We start from the raw sequence: 24,387 nt of genomic DNA on the forward strand, positions 1-24,387 counted from the left end.
ACTTCACCCACAGGTTCGCCTTGACCTACTGAAGCTCCCAGAACCTCCCTTGCACGGCGGCGCTGCCTCTAGAAGCGGCTGGAACTCGAACCCGGTTACACCGAAAACTTCGATTAGGTATATCTCGAGTTGTAGAGCTTGGTTTTGATTAATTCTTGAACCAGTGAGTTCACCTTGATGTTCTTAACAACTTTCCAGAAGGAATCGAGGCCTGAGGTTGCAGTTTTTACGTCGAACTTGGAGCTCGCCGGTTTCTGGTTTTTTTTTTCGGCCAAACCGACTGGTTTGAGGTATTTTCTATCCCTTCCGGTCATTTTCAGCTTACATGCTAGTTAGGAAAGTCATTTGGATTGATGAGACGAAGCAGAGCAGCGTGGCCCCGACACCATTGGTGGTGGTCGGCGGCGGCTCTGCCACTAACTCCGGCGGCCATTTCCGGGGGTCACAAGGATAGTTTCTGTACATTTTTAGATTCTATACTTCGATACGATCATTTTGAGATATTATACGCAATTTTTCGATATCGTACGATTTAGTTATGAATTTTACGATTTCGATCGATTTCGATCGTTCGATTTATGATCTGTGAAGATCAGACCGTTTGATGGACTTGAAATTTAAATATATTGATCGTATGATTGTCCTGATGACTTTGTATGGTCACGGGCGAAGATCCGACCGTTGGATCTTCGTATAATGGTGAAATGGTGTTTTGGAAGTTGATTCGTGAGAATCCGACCGTCGGATTTTCTTATAAATCTGAGGAGATGTTAGTAAAGGCGATTCAGGAAGATCCGACCGTTGGATCTTCGAGATAATTTCGGGAGGATGATCCAAAGGGCGATCCGTGAGGATCTGACCGTTGGATCATCGTATAAATTCAATCCGACCGTTGGATTGTCATTTGTTTTATTTTGTGAGTTGTTGGCTAAACTCAAGTCACTTATGATTAGGTGATTAACGGTTTTTACTTGGGCGAGCGAGTTTTGGTGTGATTGTGAAAGTGAAGACGCAGCGGGATAAGAGGTGAGTAAACCTCACGTGGATCTTATTATGATTCGAGTACCTTCAATTAATTTATTTTCTGTGGTAATTGTGTGAAAATATTTATGGAATAAATATTTGTTTTAAAGCATATGGACTTGATCACCTACGGTCCATAGGTAAGTAAAATGATTTATTTATACAAAATGAATTTCCCCGATTTTCTTGTGTGAACTATAGTTGGTATTAGTAGTCACTTCTGAGTGGGTGATTACGTATATATATATTTACTTGATTATATACGAAATTGGTGTGACATTGAAGAATGTGAAATTGAGATGTGACGTACCATATTTATATTTGATGAACTTGATTGATGAGTTCTTGTTGATATTCATGATTTATATTGGAGGAAGTATAGAGTGGAGAATGTAGGGTTCTGAGGACGGGGATGTCCGAAGAGCAACGGTTATTTATTAACCTGAGTGTTTGTGTTCTGAGGACTGGGGTTTCCGAAGAGCGACGGTTTATTATTAACGGCAGTACATCGCATTACTTAAGCCTAGGCCAAGGTGACAGGTAGCGATATAGTTAGAGCTCTAACGTATGGTCAAGATGGACCGAAGTGGTGGTATGGGAGTTGGGTGTTGTAGGACCAGTGTAGTGTATTGTGATTTGAGGATTGTGAAAATGTATTCCTTGTGGCTTTCCATGAGTGGTTTGATGTCTCTTTGCAGACGTATTACTGTTGGATTTTTACTTGACTTGTAAGAATTATAATTTAATAAATCAACAGTTCCTTCTTGTTTACTCATACGGGCTGTCATGGCTTACCGGGTTTGGTGTTGTTGCATTCCCGGTACACGATTTATATTGTGTAGCGGGTAATCCTGTAGGTCAGGAGAATCAGGACGGTGATCGTGCGGGTTAGAGTTTTTGTTATAATTTTACAGCAATTGTAATAGTGAGGTGAGTTAAGCTCATTTGTGCCTTGTAATTTGGTTTTTGTGAGAGCGTGTTGTATTAAGAATTGCGGAGTTGGGTTTTGTAATATTGAGTGGAGTGTGGTGTCACTGTGTGTTACTCTGAAAGAAAAAAAAATAGACTGGTATTTGTATTTGTAATAATTTCATGTTTCGAATTTGGAATACGTGTTTTCGAAATTCGGGGCGTGACAATTTTCCACAGTAATATGCCCAAATGTATGCAATGTCTACACCTGGAACTTACCGACTTAATCTTGTCCTCCTATATTAACATGTAAAGCATGCTCTATAAATTATACATAGATCCCATTTCGCCAACTTTATATCACTCTGCCTTTCATATTCTTAGATTGTAATTTTGCTATGAGCGTGATATTGTAATCTATATCTATCGTTGCAAAGCCATTTAGTTTCTTAGTTGTGGCAATCTTTTTAACATCACATACCTCTTTTGAAACTGGAACCTTAAAAATGTCATTTGAATGTTTTTTCTTTTGTCAGGAAGGTTTCTTATCTGCTGTTGGGAGCTTGAAAGAGGTGTAAGCCATGTCATTCTCTTATCTCAAGTACCTCTCTCTCTCTCTCTCTCTCTCTCTCTCTCTCTCTGTGTGTGTGTTAGAAACATCACCACTGTAAGAAAGGAAATGTTTTTTTTACTGTGATTAATAAGGTAGCAGTTGTCTGTTTACAAAGGTGCCGGTGGCATTCAAGCTCTCGTGAAAAGCAATGAAAGAAAATTAGCCGAAGAAGATGAGTCAATACTGATGGCCTCAGGAATCCCTTACACCATCATCAGGGCTGGTTTGTTACTAAACTCTCCACGTGGAACTCAAGGCTTTAGCTTTGAAAAGGTTAGTTGATGCCAAAGTTTTCTCAATTTTCTTTTTTTCCCCTCCCTGCAGCCATTAGAGATCTAACCGATCATATGTGGATCAATTATGCATAGTTTCTTCATGTCCTTTGTGAAATTCAAATCAGTCTGCTTTCTTTACATTGCTGTAATCTAATATATATACATGGGGAAAAATATGTGTTATCCACATTTTGTAGATAAGGCCTGAATTTTTAACAATTATAAGCAATCCTAGACGATGTCTGAATAGATCATTATGTAAAGTTTACTCATACGATACAAAAGTGCATTGGTCATAGGAGATTCTAGGTGTATTGCAAGGGCTCTTTGTTCAAATGAAAGAGAAACAGTCCACAGACAAGTAGCTGCTGAAACAGCAGACTTCACAAGATTCTGCTAAAAATCTTTTTTCAAAGGTTTGGGGCTGAGGATGTGACACGATAACTATTTTTGTAAAATTTGAGGTAGAGCCTGCCACTGAAATTGAGAAGGATGTTAGTGCTGAGAAGCAGTTGGAAGAGATGGATCCATGACAGATGGTATGGAGTGTATCTTCAACTTAGCAGACAGTTGAGATGTTGTCGTGGTTTGCTATTGAATGAGGTCATTTTTTGTTTTGTTTTTACTTTATCTTTCCTACTAATATGCTATTAATTGGCAAAGAGATATTGTTGGAGTCATATGCATTGTTATGGCGATGTTTGCTGTTTTCAATTACATAACATATATAATCTATCTATGGGTGTGCCAAATGTGGATGTGATTACATACAGTATGTCATTTGGAACTTTTGTCATGCTGTTCATTCAGTACCACTGCTAGCTTTAGTGTCTGATTATGCTGTACGTAGATGTGAGGTTATTAATTTTTTTTGGAATTTTGAGTACCTGTAGTAATGCCTTAAGTTGTCCTTAAGAACAATTTCTCGGCAATTTGATTTAGTTCTGCTGGATTGGTCATTAAATTTGAGCTTCCATCTTAAGGCCAGTATCCAGCTATTTATGATTATACTGTCTATGATGCAATTCTTTTTGAGTTTCTATAGTTGCAAGTTTCTGTTATTCTAAAGTAATACTTGCTAAATTATGTGGGATGAGCATTCTCTTAGGTCTTAAGGGTCTACAACAATGGTGCAGAGAGGGAGTGATTATTGAAGTATCTTTTTCGACGCACTGATTGAGGTTCTTATCCCCTTGTGATCTGGAGAACAAGAAACATTACAAGAACTGCACCCTCCTATACTCCAATAGTGTAGGAGATGGTTTGAAACTTGAACAAAATCAGGCTATTTTCGTGATTCAAGTGCTACTGGACACCTTATATGATTACATTCATGTGATTTTCTCTCAATTCCTCTCTATCTCTTGTTCAATGATAATATCTTTCACATGAAATTTGGGCTATTCAGTTGGACATTACAAGGCTTATGAGGAGAAGGAATAGGTTAACACATTATCAGTGAGTTTGGTCACGGCTTTCATGTTGTTATATAGTTTCTCTTTATATCTAAAGTCTAATTTCAGGTCAGGATTTAACTTTCGATTCTATATCTGCAACATATCCATCGATCTTTGGTATTGTTCCTTAAGTGATCAGAGTGTCATTTATACTTTGATATTGGATCTTTTGGGGTTATATAGGTGGTGTACGAGTGTTTGATCATTTCTTCTTGAATTGTATGGCAAGCAGAATTTGTTAATTTCTTGTGTTACTGTGGACTTTATTATGGTAAAGTATATAACTGTAAAAGTATCAATCATACCAGTTTCCTCATTTTTATTTGATTTCCCATCTGTCTTGACCGGTGTGACCTCGTTATATCTGCAAATGGGAAGACGGAGTAAATAACTTCTGTTTTGTTGAATCTCTCTCTACAGAGACAACAGTTGAAAGGTCAGTAATGGAATTGAATGCATCTCTCTCTCTCTCTCTCTATATATATATATATATAGATAAAGTATTTTCCACAAGTCTGAAGAGTGCATAAGTTTGATGCTTAGCTTAGACACACCTGACACTAACATGTATGAATTGTAATTTGGAATCAGTTCCTGAGTTTAAACTTTAAACACAAAACTCAACCCTATACTCGTCTTCTTTTTAATGTGAGAAAAGTGTGCATATGATTTCATAGGCTAAACACTTTGTTATACAAAGTTGTGACTGTGTAGAGAGCTTTACTGTTCAATATATTGTGTTACAATGATAATTCTCTCCCTAGGAAACTGATATTCTGTACTAATACAAGGAGCTCCCTTGTAGATTTGTTCACTTTGTGAGCACTTGAGAGAATGAGAGGCCTTGGAAGTTGGAAGTTGAACAGGTGTACACTTTAGAATTCAAAGTATGCGCCATGTCTATTGCCATGTCACTTGTTTTTATTCGATATTGCTCTGACCCAACTTTTGGCATAATTTCTCTCAATATATAAATGACATTATTGTGATGCTAATGCGTATTGTTTCGCATATCACATGTTATTGTAGAGTTTAGTTTCAAAAAGTCCTGGAGACACACAAAACTGTGCTGCAGAAAGAGCAAGGCTTTTGCTTGTGGATTTTGACATTGACAATTGCAACAATTAATATCATTTGCTGAATACTTTGGGCTTCATGCTTGATGTAAGTAAAATTTCCTTTTATGGTCATTATTAACTTCTACTTTTTTTCTGTTTTCTGTATAAGTCGAGATGTAATCTATCAGGATATGGAAAATATTTTGCTTCAAGTCACTAGTGGGGTATGATAATGTTAAACTTATCAATGCTACATGAAGATACAAGGAACCACGGAAATGAAAGCATGAAACTAGCCATGGCTTGAAATTGTAGTGGCTGAAGCAATGTATAACCTACCAGACTTCTCTGCCATGAATGCATCTGGCATATTGCTTTTGAGGTATGACAGAAACAAAATGTGTTGCCGGAAAATAATGGAAAAGGAACGAGTGTTACTGCAGGTAAGACTTCAGTTTGTAAGATGTGTCCTACAGATTTGTGACGTACCTAGTATAGTTACTGTTCTCAAGAATCGTCATGATGGAACACTTCTCTATTATTCTCTGTTGTGTTAAATAGTTCGATTGATCACCTTGCAGTTACCGAAAAAAAAAAAAAAAATTGGTGAAAAGTCCCAGTACCCTGCTCCATTATTCTCTCTGGATATTTAAGAAGAATTTGATGTTTTTGAGTTTGAGAAAGGCCCCGATCATACCCTTGCATGGCTTATCTTCTTTGCCGATTAGTTCTTATATAGTAAGGTTGCATGTCTTGATTCCTAATTTATGGCTGAAACTTCTTGTCTGCTTATATGTCCAGGTGATTCCAAGAACATGAGATCAAGGAATCACGAAAGAGGCTACCCACTCAGGTAAAAGGAAATCAGGCATTATCGGTATTCTAAACATTAACTATATATCACCTCAAATGGGAAATTCTCAAGCAGCTTCTGACTCGAACTAATGAGGAAGGTGGAAACTTGCATGATGGAATTCTGGAGACTATGAACTATCCTCAAAAAGAAAAACCACAATCTTGTCTTATGAGGATGATCCTTTTAGTTTCTGGTGATGGATATAGGGGTGAAAAGTAAAGAAGGAAGCACAACAAGTATCAATGAGTTTAGTGGATATATGACCTGCCTGTGAAAGTGTATCCAGGTCTGATTTTGTTCTGGTTCTGGTTAATGTTCGTAAGTTTTATGTTTTTGGACAGAAAAAGAAAATAGAGAATTGACTTCTTCATATAATACTCTTTTAGAGATGTCAAGAAGTGAAAATGTTGGGTGACATGGTGTTACAATTATGATAACATGCATTGAGGTGTCGTGATAAGTGCTCCTGAGTGACTTGGAAGAACTTCATAAAATTCTGTGGAAAGTTGATAGTAACATGCATTGAGGTGTCGTGATAAGTGCTCCTGAGTGACTTGGAAGAACTTCATAAAATTCTGTGGAAAGTTGATAGTATAGTATATAATACTACTGTGTGTGTGTTTGGTGGGGTGGTAAGGCTTTGGTCTCATATATAAGAGGTCAGGAGTTCGAGCCCCATCAAGGGTGGGGATGGGGTGGGGTTTTTTTTTTTAAAAAAAAAAAAAAAAAAAAAAAAAAAAAAAAAAAAAAAAAGATAGTATATAATACTACTATTGTTTTGTACCAAGATTTACCAAAGCTACAAACCAACAGAGATTAGGGTTAATTGGAATATATCTTGTATCATGTCATCATATTTCATTCTAGTGTTTATTTGACACCAAGACAAGAGAGTATTCAACTTCTAATATTCCATGAATCAAATATTGCACACTTTCCTTTGTGATATGTGCAGGCTAGAGTGCAACCTCCAGTGTCAGCCTCATACAGACAATGATAAACATCTACCCTATAAGTGACATTTCATTCCACATTATGTAGCTAACAATTTCCCAACCCCTGCTTCTATAGATGCTTTCGAGGTTTGGTAAATCTCAATATGCACACACAAATGTGCTTAATTGTGGATCACCATGTTTGCAAATCTGGCATTGTTATTAAATAATGTGAAATTATCATAACATATTAAATTTGAGATATGATACAACATTACGTGATTGGCAAATATAATAGTACGAACGGAATTGTGTCCAAACCAGTTTTGATGGAAGTGTATTCCAACAAGTGACCAACCCCAACTGACTGACTATTCTTCACCTTATTTGTGCGCCATCCTACTTCTCATTTCCTTATCCTCCTTCTATACACAAAAACAGACCCTCTTGTTTCAGTAGTGCAAGGACTCCAATGGCAGCCATTATCTCCTGCCACTCCAAATTCTTAGGACCCAGCATACCCTTTAATGTCGGATCCAGAACAACAAACAGGTGCTAATTTTGGGTTCTGCTCTTCTTCAAGTTCTAATCTTTTTATTGGCAATCTTGAAATGTATATGTGATTTGGATATCCTTGATTTTGATTTTAATGTTGATATATGCTCTGCATTTTGTCCAATCAAATTCTGGGAATTTAAGAAATCTGTAGAATGTGTGGACTTGTTCATAATATAATGTAATGTTCAGCTCACAAAATTAGGAGTGGAGTTCATGAACTGTAGTGTTTAGTAGCTTGGGGTGTGTTCTAATTTGTGCAAAATTTGTTTGTAGATAAGACCCACATTGAACTTTCCCTTGATTTTGATGTATATTCAGCATTTGTTTTCAATGAAATGAAAGAAATTTGTAGAATGTATGGAATGTTCATAATATATTGTTCAATTAGTAACATGAGAAAAATGGATGAGTTCATGAACTGTCTTTACTTGTATTGGGTGTGTTCTAAATTGTGCAGAAGTTGTTTGTACTATGTAGCTAAGACACACACATTGATCATTTTCACTTGTTTCAGCAGAAAGGGAGTTCTTTTTCGATAAAGGAGTGTACGATTTCAATAGCTTTGACGGTGGGGCTAATAACAGGAGTTCCTGCATTGGAATTGTCCAACAATGCGTATGCAGCTACCCGAGTGCTGCCTGATCTGGCTGTACTGATCTCCAGATCGCCAATAAAGGACCCTGGGGCATTGTTGAGATATGCTCTGCCTATTGATAACATTCTAACAAGGCTATCAGGGAGGTACAAAAGCCACTTGAAGATATCACAGAGAGTCTCAAGATAGCTGGAGTCAAGGCACTAGATTCAACTGAGAGGGTAATACATCAAACTAGATCTTTCTTTGTGTTTGTTTTTGGTTTTGTTGAAGGAATTAGATGATAACAGAGACTCTACTTTGTATGCAGAATTTGAGGCAGGCGTCTCGAGCACTGAAGCAGGGGAAGTCTTTAATTGTGACTGGATTAGCTGAATCGAAGAAGGATCATGGTGCTGAAATGCTTGGCAAGCTGGAAGTAGGAATGGATGAGCTCCAACAGATTGTGGAGGATAAAAATAGAGATGAAATTGCTAAGAAACAGAAAGAACTACTACTCTATGTTGGAGGTTGAGTATATGGTAGAAGCATTACTTTTGGCACGGTGAAGGTTTACTTTCTTATTTCATTAGGTGAACCTAATAGGCTAAAGAAAGATAAATAAATGACCTCCAAAGAAGCTCAATCTATGTGAAAAGAAGAACTTGCAAACTTTCTGCATGTCCGGTTCCAACTATGTAATTGATTGTGGGGTTTTAGCATATTTCACTATCTCACTTACATAAATGTCATAGAGAGAATTTCCAAATTGTGCATTCACTGTCAAAATATTAAGCACCTACCATTTCTTATATCAGATGTCTTGAGTTCCAAAATGTTTACGTCACAAACGATTTTGTAAGTTTGATACTGTTACGACAAGACTTTACTGCTGATGAGTAAATGTTAGTAATATGAGTGATATAAAAAGATCAGTGATACTCAGGCTTAGGAGCTGGTATTGTTAACTATTAGGAGAAGCACCACCATGCCCTGATGATGATTAGCTCAAAGAGGTAAATTTTATGATGGCATGGAAATCCAAAGAGGTAAATTTCACAGCACGAATTTATATGATATCAGTTTGAGCGTCTTTTCTTAGTATCTACTGACTCATCTGACTCAACAAGACTTATAGATTCTCATGGTTTATATTGCAGCGGACGGATTTTTTGTACAAACTGGTGATCCTGAAAGACCTGCAGAGGGTTTCATTGATCCAAGTACCGAGAAAACCAGGACAATACCTTTAGAAATCTCTGTAGTTGGAGAGAAAGCACCCTTTTATGGAGCAACTTTGGAAGTAAGATACCTCCTCCCTTGTCACTCCATCTCTCCCTTTGTATGTATATGATGTGTGTGTGTGTTTCTGTTGATTAGTTGCATATGTGATGGATGAAGGCTGAAAACAATAAGACCTAAACCTAATAAAAGACCTAAAAGTAAAAAGAGAAGACATCACCTAATTGTCTGTGTCTCTGTGACTGTATTAAGCAGTATAACTGGAAATGATCTCATAGTGGTTTTGACGTTGATGTGTTTGGCCAGGAACTGGGGCTATACAAGGCTCAGGCAAAGCTTCCATTTAACGCATTTGGAACAATGGCAATGGCCCGAGATGTGAGAAACATTTCTCTTCTTCAACTGTATATTTTTTCTTGGATCAATTTGATGGCTAACCGAGAGATTCCCATTGATTCTGTTGACAGGAATTTGAGAACAATTCTGCTTCGAGCCAGATATTTTGGTTACTAAAGGAAAGTGAACTAACTCCCAGTAACGCCAATATATTGGATGGTGATGAATCGACCTCAGCGGTATTATCTGTGATATTTTCAATGTTATCATGTATAGCTCTCCTCTGTTCATTGTGGTATGTAATACTTCTTTTTGTAAATTTATTTTGCTATTTGTTGAAGGAAAACCTAATTTGTGTTTAGCCCAAACTCTAGGTTACTTGACCTAGTGGTAATAGGATTTAATTAGAATGATCTAGAATCCTAATCAATGTAGAATTACTGTCCTTGTATGATTGAGATTCTATGCATTGTAATCCTCTATATAAAGAGCCCCTATTATCAATGAGAATACATAGAAATTTTCTCCCAAATTCAGTTTCTCTACAACACGTTATCAGCACGAGCCCTAACCCTGAAACCCTATAATCGTAGCCCTCAAATCCCAGAAACCTCCGCAGCTACAGTAAATTGCTACAGTGCTCCCGTCGCTACAGTATTTGCTACAGTACCGGCAACTTTTTCGAACCCTTTCCGGACGACTTCCGGCGACTTTTCTGGACAACTTTTCGGTCAGCTACAGTAACTTTCCGCAGATACAGTAAATTGCTACAGTGCTTTTCGGTGACATTTTTCCCCGGCCATCTTTTAAGGTAAACTTTTCTAAAAGTTCCCGTTTTTGAAGTTTTTTCCTTCAATTTCTTCTTCTTTTCTCGGGGACTTCCAAAATCTCTTCTTCTACCCCCCTTTCTTCTTCATATGGGAGACCAAAAGCCGAACTGTGGAGGTTCGTGCTCACTCCAAGCTTAGAGCTTGTAGAGTCCTCCAAACTTACAGTTTGTTGAGAAGTTATGATCGACCACTTACATTATTGTTTCGATCTAATCCAATATCTCTTGGAATCGAATTTCTTGGAAGCGACTACGCTAGGAAATTCCTAATTTCTTGGAAGCGATTACGCTCAGAAATTTCATATGTTTTCGTGGTAGCCTATTTCGCTTCTAAACTAACCCTAATTTCTTGTTCTCTTTCAGGATGAGTAACCTGAACAACTTGGACTTTGCTCCATTGGGAACAACTGGCTCTGGATATCACAGGTGGGTTCGTGATATCCGCCAGCATCTCAAGGCTGATAGAATCCTGGATATGATTCTCGAGCCTAGCCAGGACGTGCTAACTGTTGAGCAAGCTCAAGCTTTGGAAGCAAATAGAGCAGCCTTAGAGGCAAATAAGGCGAAAGCCATCATCCTAATGACTCGTCATATGGATAATTCGCTCCAGTACGAGTATATGAATGAAGAAGACCCCAGAAGGCTGTGGGTCTCACTCGAAGAAAGATTTGGCAACGTCCATGACTCCTTGCTTCCTGACCTAGAAGTGAGATGGCATAGCCTCCACTTCTGTGATTTTAAGTCAGTTCTTGACTATAACTCGGAAGCACTTCGCATTAAATCCTTAATGGAATTCTGTGGTAAAGAGATCACAGATGCGATGTTGATTGAGAAGACTCTCTCTACCTTCCCCGTCTCTGCATTGATGCTCGCTAAGAACTATCGAATAGATGTAAATGCAAGATGGATCACAAGGTTTCATGAGCTCATTGGAGCTATGAATGTCACTGAAAAACATGACAATATCCTTGTGAAGAACTATAATTCGAGATCCGTGGAAACAGAGCATATTCCGGAATCCAATTATAGTCGCACCTCTAAGAGAGGGCGCCAAGAGCGAAACCCTAATCTTAGGTATACTTCTGGACATTCTGATCCATATAATCGCTCTACTTGGGAAGGTAACGGCCAAAATAGGCGAACACGGAACCGAAGAGGTGAACGTGGAAAGAGAGAGGGAGGCAATGCCTCTGGCCATGTTGGTGGCGCCACCAACACTAAGAGCCATCTAAATGACGCTTTCAAAGCACCTCAATCAATGGAGTTTGAGCAAAGAGATGTCTGTTCTCGATGTGGAGTGTCTGAGCATTGGGCACACATTTGTAGAGCTCGTGAAGAACTTGTCACCGCCTACAAAGCATATTGTGAAGCAAGAGAAGCTCACTATGTGGAACAAGAAGATCAAGAAGATGATTTAGAGTGAAGGGTTGAAGACTACAAATCTGGCTGGGATCCATAGATCGCCAATTATGTTTAAGTCTTTATTTTCCAAGTGATGTAGGCAATTGCCATATTACTTTTTATTGGATTAGATTTTCTTTAATCATAGAAACAATGATGTATTTCGTTGGCTTATGAATAAAATTTCGAGTTCTTTTCATTATGACTCAATTTTGATTCTAAGCATATGACTTTGTGACTACGATGGCTAGACCATCAATATTAATTTAAGGACATGGAATAGCCAAAGTTCCACTTGCCAAATGGCACCTTGATTACAGTTGTCACATAAACTCTCTACGCTCTTAGGGCAAATAGTACCCTATGAATAGCCAACGAATTCCATGCGAAAATGCATGTAGAGAACGGAAATGAGTTCATTTGCATTACCTCTAATGATTGCGAACAATGACGCATCTTAGAGAAGTTTATGTGTCTCTCTAGTGGACTTTATGTCACTATTCGAGCTATTAAATCCAATAAAGTTATGAGAGAAGATCTCTTGGATTTAGACACATATTGGCTTTGTCACTACAGGTTAGATCATCCTAGTCATGATATGATGATCCGTCTACAAAAAGACTTCACACGGACATCTTTTCTCTCGAGCGAAATGAAGCATGAATCAATAATTGATTCTTAGACTAAGTCTGCAATCACCAACGCTTGCTTCAAAATAGCGTTTCAGACGCTTAGGCCTAACCAAAACCCTCATTGGTTGCTTCTATGGCCTCTCGCTCGTTTTACAAAGCCCATTCCTTAGGGAAATTAGGACTGAGACCGTCCTATGCAAAGGATATGACAATACTCATTCTGTTCTTACAAAGAATCCGTAGGGATTTTGTGGATTGATTCAACCAACTTGCGGACGCTTAAATATTTCATGATGTTGGTTGACACGCAAACACGCCGGTCACGTGTTGTGCCATTGTCCACCTATAAATGCTACTTATGCTACACTCCTAGCACATATCATGTGACAACGGGCTCACTCCCCGAATCATCCTATTCAGTCAATTGGATTTGACTATGCTAGAGAGTTTACATCGAAAGACTTTCGATGGATATTGCAATGGGTTTTGATGTTGGACATCACATTCCCATGTACACACCCAATTGGTCTCGCGGAAACGACTACAATGGTAGTCCGAACATTGGAAATGCGCACCAATCTTCTTACATCCGCTTGGGGTGATGCAATATTGCATGCAGCTGTGCTAATTCGTCTACGACCTATCACCACTCAATGTACCTCTGCGTTACAGCTAGTGACTGGGTACACGTCTTTTGTACTTACGCACATTTGAGTGAGTCATTTACGTGCCAATTGCGCAGCCACAGCGCTCTATGATGGGTCCTTACAAGACGAATGGGCAACTACGTTGGATTTGAGCTTCCAACAATCGTCCGACACTTAAATGCCCTTGCTAGGCGATCTCCTTACCGCTAGATTTGCGGATGTCACTTTGATGAGACAGTCTTCCCGTCGTTAGGGGGAGATAAGAACACGAATGTTCAACAGGAATGACAGGAATTGTCGTGGTCTGTCCCCACTATGTCTCATCTTGATCCCTATTAAAGTGACGAGATCACACAAATATGCTGCAAACATGCCTGCAAGGAAGGACGTCCCTACGAGAAGACGTAGCGCCACCATACACGGAGGTAGGCATGGCGCCAATGCCAAAGAGAGTGGCACTCTGGCGTTACAGGCCATGGCCCCAGCTAGGATGCGTGGGAGGCCCGTGGGTTCGAAGGATACTTTGGCACATTCCAATCCTTTAATCATCAAGACTCAAAATCCGTCTCATGAGTATCTTCCGGGTTATGGTTATCGTTGGGGGACGCCTCAACGTCAAACCCTATTCCTGAGAATATAGAGCTCTATGAAACTTACACTAGTGTACATGAGATGTGGGATAGAAACTCCATCATAATTGATGATGCAGTTACGCATTTTTTTGCGCATGAGTTTGCTGAGTCCGATGACGTCGAACCACGCTCCGTTGATGAATGAATGCCAACGTAGAGAGTTTTTGGCCTAAATGGAAAGATGCGATTCAGGTTAAGATGGATTCTCTAACGAAGAGGAAGGTTTTCGAGCTAGAGATGTCAACACCTCCTAACATAAAACCTGTTGACTAATGGGTCTTCGTTAGAAAGCGTGATGAGAAAAAGAGATGGTAATCTCGCCTTATGGCGCAAGGCTTCTCACAAAACGCCCTGGAATCGACTACGATGAGACATATTCTCTCGTAATGGATGTCATTGCAGTCCACTACCCTGTCAGTTTGGTAGTTTCCGAATAACTGAACATGCAGCTTACAAATATGGTCACTACGTATCTCTATAGGGATCTAGATACGGAATATACATGAAGGTTTATGGCGAACTTCATTTACCCAAGTCAAGTAGCTCTAGACCATGGAGCGCGTTTACAATAAGGTTGAAACGCTCACTAAAGTGACTACTTGATTGGGAAGGGATATGCCCATGCGTTTCTATAACAAGTTTCGGATTCCATCGCGGTTCATGTTGGACATGATCTTCATTAGAAGCCCTTAAAGAGTTAAGGGAAACCGCTGAACACTTGAAATCTGAATTTGAGATGAAGGATTTTGGGAGAACACGATTATGTCTCAGTTTGGAACTTGAGCATCGTGTCGATAGATGCTTAGGCATTTTGACAAGGTCAAGCCTTCAAGCACCCCCATGATCATTCGTAGTCTTGATCCTGAAAAGGATCCTCTTCGTCGAAAGGATGATGACGAAGATGTGCTAGAGGCAAAAGTGCCTTACTTAGTACAATAGGCGCATTATTGTACTTATCTCAATGCACAAGACCGGACATCTCATATGTTGTAAACTTGTTAGCTAGATATAGCTCTGCACCAACGCGACGCCATTGGATTGGTGTAAAAGATATCTTTCGATATTTGAGATGTACGATTGATATGGGTTTGTTCTATCCCTACAAAGAGATGATGGATTCGGACCCATCACACACCAGGTACGCCGCCAACACTGGCCTGCGTTCTCTATCCCCATTCCAAAACGACGTGTGTTTTGGGAGGTTTTGCTGATGTTGGGTATCTATCTGACCCACACAATGGTCATTCCCAATCCGGTTAAGTGTTCACCATGGGAAAAGACCGTGACATCTTGGAGGTCTACATATTAGACCCTAGTCGCTATATCTTCGAACAATGCAGAGATCATTGCTCTTCACGAAGTGGTTCGTGAATGTATATGGATTGGATCCATAATTACGCATGTTCGAACAATTGTGGTTTGAAGTCTACCACAGATGAGCCTACGAGCATTTAGGATAATGCTACTTGTTTTGAACAAATGAGGCAAGACTACATCAACAGCAACAACACCAAGCATAATCAGCAACAACAGACACTCCTCGAGATCAAAGTGAACTAGGTTCGATCTGAGGATAGTGAGGCAGACTTGTTTACCAAGTCATTGCCCAATACCACGTTCGAGAAACATGTGGCAAGAATTGGCTTGCGGAAATTATCTGAACTCCCATGATCGTAGTCATCAGGGGGAGGTGCAGACATCAGGGGGAGATGTCTACATGTTCGTCTCGAATCATGAAGGGTGTGTTGTGCTCTTTTTCCCCTTCGACCGAGGTTATTTTTGTCCCATTGGATTTTTGTTACTCGGCAAGGTTTTTAACGAGGCAACGAGAGAAGCACCGCGTTTGGGCAACACAAGGGGGAGTGTTGAAGGAAAACCTAATTTGTGTTTAGCCCAAACTCTAGGTTACTTGACCTAGTGGTAATAGGATTTAATTAGAATGATCTAGAATCCTAATCAATGTAGAATTACTGTCCTTGTATGATTGAGATTCTATGCATTGTAATCCTCTATATAAAGAGCCCCTATTATCAATGAGAATACATAGAAATTTTCTCCCAAATTCAGTTTCTCTACAACACTATTATATAGTTACTCACACTTTATTAACTTACCGTCTTGATTTTAACTTTTAACAGAGAAAAGTCATCAAAACTAAGTGTGTGAAATACATGCCATTCCTTCTCTCATTGGCCAATTCTCTGAACGGTTGTTGCTGGACTGCATACGCACTTATTGGAAACGGGACTACATTTTGGTAATTGTTTCACTCAATGATCACTTTTGACATTCTGATTAACTTTATTATTTAAGATATGTTTATTTAATTAATAATGTAGATTAGCAAAGGTCTCGGTGCAATTACTGGTCCAATTTAATTGATCGTGTATGCAATATACTATAGAACTACACCAAAAGAAGACCTTTCTAGCAAGCCTACTAATGCAGTGCAACTTTCTACTAATGTCTAATTATTGCCGATCCATCTAATTGCTTTGAAAGTTTTTGCTTTTGTTTAGTTTTCATATTAAACAAGTACTATTTAGCTTTTCTTTATCTTTTTGGGATCAATTTTTCTGGTTTTGAAAGTATGTGTAAATATGAATTTGCTTTATGCAGTCAAGTAATTGAGCTACACGTATTGATATTGAGAATTTCATGCTTTTTTGGCGATGTTCATTTCATTCTTTTTCCAATTAAATGCTATTTTATGATCACCCTGGCATTCACATGTTTCTCGCTCTCCTCAAGTTTTGCAACTATCTTAAAAAATTAATTAAATAAATAAATAGGGACAAATTTCTGAGCAATAAGGGTTAACAAGACGACCTGTAGCCTGTAGGGCTGTATCAACTACCAATACAGGAGCTTCCAGGCAAACTCGCTCCTTATATGAACGTCTGATCATCCAGAAACCTATTGTGTGGTTGTATGATGAAAAAAATGACGAGTTGGTTATTAGATCGAGATCGATTAGTCATCACTCATCAGTGAGTGTGAGATAAGTGAGTAATGTTGACTATCAGGATATCATTGATTCGATTGCAAGAGATCATTGATTCAGTCGTCCGACTGTTGAAAGAGAGGGTACTTTTGTGTTTTTGTGATACACATTTGGTTTCTAAACTAAACCAAATATATGTCAACAAATGAGGCTCTTAGCAAATCTATGGAGAGGTAGGAGGATTTGAAAACCATCACATCATAAATAATGTAAGAGAGGGTATGGATAGGTTGGAATCAAATAAAATTTGGATAGGGAAAAGTTGTGAAAACAAATAAAATTTGGAGAGGTGCAAACGACCTGTAAATTTTGTTAAAGAGTACATTTGTGTTTCTGTAATACACATTTGGTTTCTAAACTAAACAAATATGCAAGTGGAAATACACATAAGGGGGGTGTATTGTATTTGGATTTATGTAGACTTTTTTTAAATGACAGACTTTTTGGAAAGTCATAGACTATTTAAAAAGTTAATAGACTGCTATTGATTTCTTAAAACCATTGGTTTTAGCAACAGACTTTTTATTGATTCTTGAAAATCTATATACTTTATTATGAATGACTTCTATAGATTTTCTAGTAAATAAATAAAAATAAATAAATAAAAACACAACCAATGCAGTCCAAATGCAAAGCAAAGCAAGATAATAACTTGTTGCCTCTTCAATTGTCAAGTATCTTCTAGTAGAACTTGACTCAAATGAATGATTATTACTCTGTCTAGCTTGTTTGTTTGTTTGTTCTCATTTCTAATCTCCTAATCAACTTAAAGATACAATATAGATCACTTGATGTTTATGGTTAATTTTTCTCATCAAATTTGTATTCACCTATTAACATATATCATAAAAATATTGATCTATAATCAATCAATCGAAATTCAATTGTTCAAGTTTAAATCGAAATATTGATCTATAAATTCAAATCGATGAGAATAATTAATAAGACAAAAGCCAATATTTCATAGCAACACTATTCAAGGTTTTAGGGGTAGACCGCAATATTTGGGTCTTAGGGTTTCATAAATCATTTTTTGTTGCTATTACTCCTATTATAGGGTTTCAAGTATCACAATTGAACAAAAAAAAAATTCACATTCAACAACTACAATGAAAATGTTGGGTATCAAAAAATATTGATATCATGAAAGATGAGAAGAAATAAGAAAGAGAGATGATAGATAACCAACCTCTTTGGGCATAGAGAAAACTTTGATATATTTATAAAAAAACAAAATAATAATAATAATAAAATAATAAAAATCTTTGATAGACGTTTTCAAATCTTTGTGCTTGAGTCTCGTTTTTTCCGAATGCCCTTCACGACGTTCGAAGATTTTGGCGCATCCTTGGCACCGTCGGTGGCTACGTTAATCACCCGGTACCACCAGGAGAATATTCAATGGAGTAAGTGCGAAAGGTTTGAGAATCGAACTGCTTCAAGGATTGCCCTGCTTGCCTGTGAGGAGAAATTGGATGAAAATTGGAAAAATAGGCTTACTATTATCTATGAATGATTGAGAATGAAGTTCTTTCTTAGTATATCAGACTTGTAGTATATCAGACCAGGATGTTGATGTTGATTCTAGTACTGTTGTACTTTATGCTGCTGTTTCTTCCGAATTGAGGTGAGTAAAACACTTCTTGTATTTTCTCCGCTTTGTTTAATTTTTATTTGTTTATAAATATTGATTGTGGTTTTCTTGTTCATTTTTTATCCTTTAGCAACCCCTTGCTAAAGGATCTATCAAGATCAATTTTCACTCTGCATTTTCTAAAAGAAGTGGTGTAGGAATTGGTGGACTCTGTTCTCTGGTTCGGAATGATCATGGAGAGCTTATGGATGGTTTGGCTACCAAGGTGGTAGCAGGATTTCCATTCGATGCAGAAGTGAAGGCTGCGAAGCTTGGTTGTTCTGTTGCCTTGGATTATAAGAGTTTGAAGATCGAGTTCGAAGGTGGAAGTGAATTATTGACTAACCAAGTTGTTGGAAGAACGCTTCTGGATTCAAAGTGGACTGCAAGAAGGTTAGTGGATGATATAAAGCTTAGTTTAGGAGAGCTCACTGCTGGTAATTCCTGGTCCCATTGTGTGAAGAAGGGCAATGTAGTGGCCTCCTACTTTTCATCCCTGTTGTGTGAAAGCGAATTTGTTGAAGGAAGGCAGTGGATGGTTGATCTTGAAGAGATTTTGAAGGAAGATATGAAGGCTGTTTCCGTATGTGATGTGTGAGTAGGCGTAGTAAATCGTATTTCCTCTACTCATTAATCATTTCTTGTTTGTCTTTTGGTATTTGACTAGCATCTGGTTGACTGAAGCTTGGCCTTGCTGCTGGCATTTGTCTTCTTGTATTAATGTGCTTACTCCTTTTTTGGTCATGAATATGCACAAGATTAATGGCTCTCTAGCTATTCCATCCAATTTCTTAGTTAACTTGACCTCACATGCTGGGCGTTTTCGTCTTTCCAATTGTCACAAAAAAAAATGTTTGAAGTACTGAAATTTCCACCGAAATCGAAACTCTCCTAAATTTCCTTAAATTTGAAGTATCGAAATCGAAATCGAAACTGAAATTTGAAACCTTGATCTTGATACAATATTAAGTTATTGACAAATTTGAACCGGTTTTAATAGAAGTGTATTCCAAAAAGTAAATGAGCGTTCATGTACAAAAAAAAATATATATATATATATATATACACACGAAAATGTTCTGAAGAGGACGTTCGCACTGTTGCTAAAGTGTGAACGTCGTCGTTGCAGCTTTGCTCGGGGTTCGACGGAGCGGCGGAGCTTAGCGAATGGACGGTAGGGGGCAGATGGAGCGGTCTGCAGTCGGTGGAGTCGCCAACGACGGGGTTGCAGCATGCTGCAAAAAAACTACAGTTGCAGGTCGGGTTGCTGCCCAGAACCTGCGACCCCGACCTCCTCCGACCTCGAACGCTGCCCAGAACCGTCTGGGATGCCTCCGGCCTCCCTCCTACAAGCCTCACGCCGTCGTCGCCGCCTGGAACGCCTCAGCTGCGTCGACGTCCACACTTCCTTTTCGGAACCGGACTATATATATATACAGGACCCTTCTAGTGAGGGATCCATTTTTTTTGTCTTTTATAGGGATAGGCATTATACCAACTTTTCGATCATATTTTCACATCTTAACCGTTCAGTTTTTAGGTCCTAATGTATAGATCACTTATGCAAATTTTCAGCTAATTTGATGATCGTTAAGGCATCCAAAACTGCAATTTACCATTATAAACACGAACGGTTCCGGTTCAACAGATTCGGTCCGTTCGTGTAAATTGCAGTTTTGGATGCCTTAACGATCACCAATTTAGCTGAAAATTTGCAGAAGTGATCTATACACTAGGACCTAAAAACTGAATGGTTAAGATGTGAAAATATGATCTAAAAATTGGTCTAATGCCTATCTCTATAAAAGATCAAAAAAATGGATCCCTTAGTGGAAGCCCTATATATATAATATTATTAAGAGAAGAGGCTTTGTTAGCCAAAACTAAAAAATTTGACAGAAATGACCCTGAAACATTAAAAAACTTTGAGAATTAATTAAATCACAAGGGCAATTATGATAATTACAAATTATATTTTTATTAAAAAAATAAACAAAAAAAATCTCACAACCCACTTTTGTCTCCCACTAACGTCTCTCTACCATAACTGTTTTAATCAATTATCTTTTTTTCTTTCTGAAAAAAAAAAAACTTTTTAAGAAACACCTGTATGTGCAGAGGAAAACTAATATATATATAAAGAGAGTGGTAGAACACGAGAGAGTTGCACCAATAGTCTATTCTAAAAAAAAAAACACAGAAAGAGGGTGGTAGAACACGAGTAAGAGTTGCACCAATAGTCTAAAATCTTATCCAGATCAAGAGGACTGAGGTGATGATGACCCATGTGCCAGGCTGCCACTATTTTGTAACAAGTGACCAACCCCAACTGACTGACTATTCTTCACCTTATCTGTGTGCTATCCTACTTCTCATTTCCTTATCCTCCTTCTATACACAAAAACAGACCCTCTTGTTTCAGTAGCGTAAGGACTCCAATGGCAGCCATTATCTCCTGCCACTCCAAATTCTTAGGACCCAGCATACCCTTTAATGTTGGCACTCGCTTCCCAGTTTCCCGCAACCATTCTTCCCCAACTTCTATTCAATGTCGGATCCAGAACAACAAACAGGTGCTAATTTTGGGTTCTGCTCTTCTTCAAGTTCTAATCTTTTTATTGGCAATCTTGAAATGTATATGTGATTTGGATATCCTTGATTTTGATTTTAATGTTGATGTATGCTCTGCATTTTGTCCAATCAAATTCTGGGAATTTAAGAAATCTGTAGAATGTGTGGACTTGTTCATAATATAATGTAATGTTCAGCTCACAAAATTAGGAGTGGAGTTCATTAACTGTAGTGTTTAGTAGCTTGGGGTGTGTTCTAATTTGTGCAAAATTTGTTTGTAGATAAAATCCACATTGAACTTTCCCTTGATTTTGATGTATATTCAGCAGTTGTTTTCAATGAAATGAAAGAAATTTGTAGAATGTATGGACTGTTCATAACATATTGTTCAATTAGTAACATTAGAAAAATGGATGAGTTCATGAACTGTTGTCTTTACTTGTATTGGGTGTGTTCTAAATTGTGCAGAAGTTGTATGTACTATGTAGCTAAGACACACACATTAATCATTTGCACTTGTTTCAGCAGAAAGGGAGTTCTTTTTCAGTAAAGGAGTGTGCCATTTCAATAGCTTTGACGGTGGGGCTAATAACAGGAGTTCCTGCATTGGAATTGTCCAACAATGCTTATGCAGCTACCCCAGTACTGCCTGATCTGTCTGTACTAATCTCTGGACCGCCAATAAAGGACCCTGGGGCATTGTTGAGATATGCTCTGCCTATTGATAACAAGGCTATCAGGGAGGTACAAAAGCCGCTTGAAGATATCACAGAGAGTCTCAAGATAGCTGGAGTCAAGGCACTAGATTCTACTGAGAGGGTAATACATCAAACTTGATCTGTCTTTGTGTTTGTTTTTGGTTTTGTTGAAGGAATTAAATGATAACCAAGACTTTACTTTGTATGTAGAATTTGAGGCAGGCGTCTCGAGCACTGAAGCAGGGGAAGCCTTTAATTGTATCTGGATTAGCTGAGTCGAAGAAGGATCATGGTGCTGAATTGCTTGGCAAGCTGGAAGTAGGAATGGATGAGCTCCAACAGATTGTGGAGGATAAAAATAGAGATGGCATTGCTAAGAAACAGAAAGAACTACTACTCTATGTTGGAGGGTGAGTATATGGTAGAAGCATTACTTTTGGCACGGTGAAGGTTTACTTTCTTATTTCATTAGGTGAACCTAATAAGCTAAAGAAAGATAAATAAATGATCTCCAAAGAAGCTCAATCTATGTGAAAAGAACTTGCAAACTTTATGCATGTCTGGTTCAAACTATGTAATTGATTGTGGGGTGTTAGCATATTTCACTATCTCACTTGCATACACGTCATAGAGAGAATTTCCAAATTGTGCATTCACTGTCAAAATATTAAGCACCTACCATTTCTTATATCAGATGTCTTGAGTTCAAAAAAGTTTACGTCACAAACTAGTCTGTAGGTCTGGTAGTGTTACCACAAGACTTTACTGCTTATGAGTAAATGTTAGTAATATGAGTGATATAAAAAGATTAGTGATACTCAGGCTTAGAAGTTGGTTTTGTTAACTATTAGGAGAAGCACCACATAAGCCCCGATGATGATTAGCTCAAAAGATGTTGAAGTGCATGAGATTGTAGTTATAACATGTGTAGTCTCATATATACCCTTGTCATTGACTGCAGCTGAGCTCTTCCTGGGGAATTGGATTTCTGCAGTGTTGAAGAGGACATGGTGGATGGATTCCCTTATGAAGTGCCCGAAGAATACCAAAGCATGCCTCTATTGAAGGGGAGAGCAACTGTGGATATGAAGGTCAAGGTTAAGGATAATCCTAACCTTACTGACTGTGTCTTTCGTATTGTCCTCGATGGTTACAATGCTCCTGTAACTTCTGGAAACTTTGTGGACTTGGTGGAAAGACACTTTTATGATGGCATGGAAATCCAAAGAGGTAAATTTCACAGCAAGAATTTATATGATATCAGTTTGAGTGTCTTTTCTTAGTATTTACTGGTTCATGAGACTCAACAAGACTTATAGATTCTCATGGTTTATATTGCAGCGGACGGATTTGTTGTACAAACTGGTGATCCTGAAGGACCTGCAGAGGGTTTCATTGATCCAAGTACTGAGAAGACCAGGACAATACCTTTAGAAATCTCTGTAGTTGGAGAGAAAGCACCCTTTTATGGAGCAACTTTGGAAGTAAGATTCCTCCTCCCTTGTCACTCCCTCTCTCCCTTTGTATGTAAATGATGTGTGTGTGTTTCTGTTGATTAGTTGCATATGTGATGGATGAAGGCTAAAACAATAAGACCTAAACCTAATATAAAAGACCTAAAAGTAAAAAGAGAAGACATCACCTAATTGTCTGTGAGTCTGTGACTGTATTAAGCAGTATAACTGGAAATGATCTCATAGTGGCTTTGACATTGATGTGTTTGGCCAGGAACTGGGGCTATACAAGGCTCAGACAAAGCTTCCATTTAACGCATTTGGAACAATGGCAATGGCCCGAGATGTGAGAAACATTTCTCTTCTTCAAGTGTATTTTTTCTTGGATCAATTTGATGGCTAACCGAGAGATTCCCATTGATTCTGTTGACAGGAATTTGAGAACAATTCTGCTTCAAGCCAGATATTTTGGTTACTAAAGGAAAGTGAACTAACTCCCAGTAACGCCAATATATTGGATGGTCGGTATGCAGTGTTCGGATACATTACAGAAAATGAGGACTTTTTGGCAGATGTCAAGGTTGGTGATGTTATCGAGTCTATCCAAGTTGTTTCTGGCCTGGAAAATCTAGCGAATCCAAGCTACAAGATTGCTGGCTAGACAAAAACCTTTGTCTACTTTGGTGATACCCCTTATACGTGTTTATAAGGCCATTTTCAACGAATTTCTTCGAGGCTCCTTCTGTTCATGTCTTCCATTTTAAGTGTGAGTTAATACACGGCAACCATTTGTAAGTCTTTCATTTCTAGAGAATTGTATCATTTAGAGAATGTATTCATCGACCGAATTCAAGTCCAGGTTATGCCTATATTTAACAGCATTGTATCATTACCTAAAACATTTTATCAGCAGAAATAATTTTCATTGATTACACCCATCCTCTCTGTTTTCCCTCACACAATGCCCTACCGAAAGGGATCTCACGTGCGGTCACTTCCAATGCAATTTAGTGACTGAATTATGTATCTGTTAGCCTCTGGTTCAAA

The 24,387-nt window shown here is 38.3% G+C and overlaps 1 protein-coding gene, 1 long non-coding RNA gene and 1 pseudogene across 3 annotated transcripts; all 3 read left to right on the top strand.

Moving 5' to 3' along the window:
- The window catches only part of LOC112185270, a 112,119-nt pseudogene extending 92,904 nt beyond the window's left edge, over positions 1-19,215 (top strand).
- Positions 2,464-8,734, top strand: LOC112187843. The gene is made up of 8 exons (XR_005807374.1): positions 2,464-2,536; positions 2,664-4,716; positions 5,086-5,167; positions 5,310-5,444; positions 5,527-5,781; positions 6,140-6,480; positions 8,205-8,503; positions 8,593-8,734. It is a non-coding gene; the product is annotated as an uncharacterized LOC112187843 (long non-coding RNA).
- A 1,699-nt stretch (positions 19,216-20,914) lies between the features above and the next one.
- Positions 20,915-24,274, top strand: LOC112187838 (peptidyl-prolyl cis-trans isomerase CYP38, chloroplastic). Of its 2 annotated transcripts, XM_024326792.2 has the most exons (7): positions 20,919-21,190; positions 21,717-22,007; positions 22,097-22,296; positions 22,881-23,116; positions 23,228-23,370; positions 23,615-23,686; positions 23,774-24,272. In XM_024326792.2, exons 1-7 carry the CDS (start codon positions 21,056-21,058, stop codon positions 23,999-24,001), a joined length of 1,305 nt encoding a protein of 434 aa, XP_024182560.1. In that variant the 5' UTR covers positions 20,919-21,055; the 3' UTR covers positions 24,002-24,272. The 2 variants fall into 2 exon arrangements, with proteins under 2 accessions (XP_040371407.1, XP_024182560.1); XM_040515473.1 differs by lacking the exon at positions 23,615-23,686 and having other exon boundaries at positions 20,915-21,190; positions 23,774-24,274.
- Positions 24,275-24,387: the final 113 nt, after the last annotated feature.

Source organism: Rosa chinensis, chromosome 2 (assembly GCF_002994745.2).
Source record: "Rosa chinensis cultivar Old Blush chromosome 2, RchiOBHm-V2, whole genome shotgun sequence".
Classification (NCBI taxonomy): domain Eukaryota; kingdom Viridiplantae; phylum Streptophyta; class Magnoliopsida; order Rosales; family Rosaceae; genus Rosa; species Rosa chinensis.

Bases quoted from the DNA above. Each gene is read 5' to 3' on its own strand.
- LOC112187838 (XM_024326792.2), top strand. From the start codon at position 21,056: ATGGCAGCCATTATCTCCTGCCACTCCAAATTCTTAGGACCCAGCATA. The intron at 22,297-22,880 runs GTGAGTATATGG...GGATTTCTGCAG, and splicing joins CTACTACTCTATGTTGGAGG to TGTTGAAGAGGACATGGTGG. The intron at 23,371-23,614 runs GTAAGATTCCTC...GTGTTTGGCCAG, and splicing joins TTTATGGAGCAACTTTGGAA to GAACTGGGGCTATACAAGGC.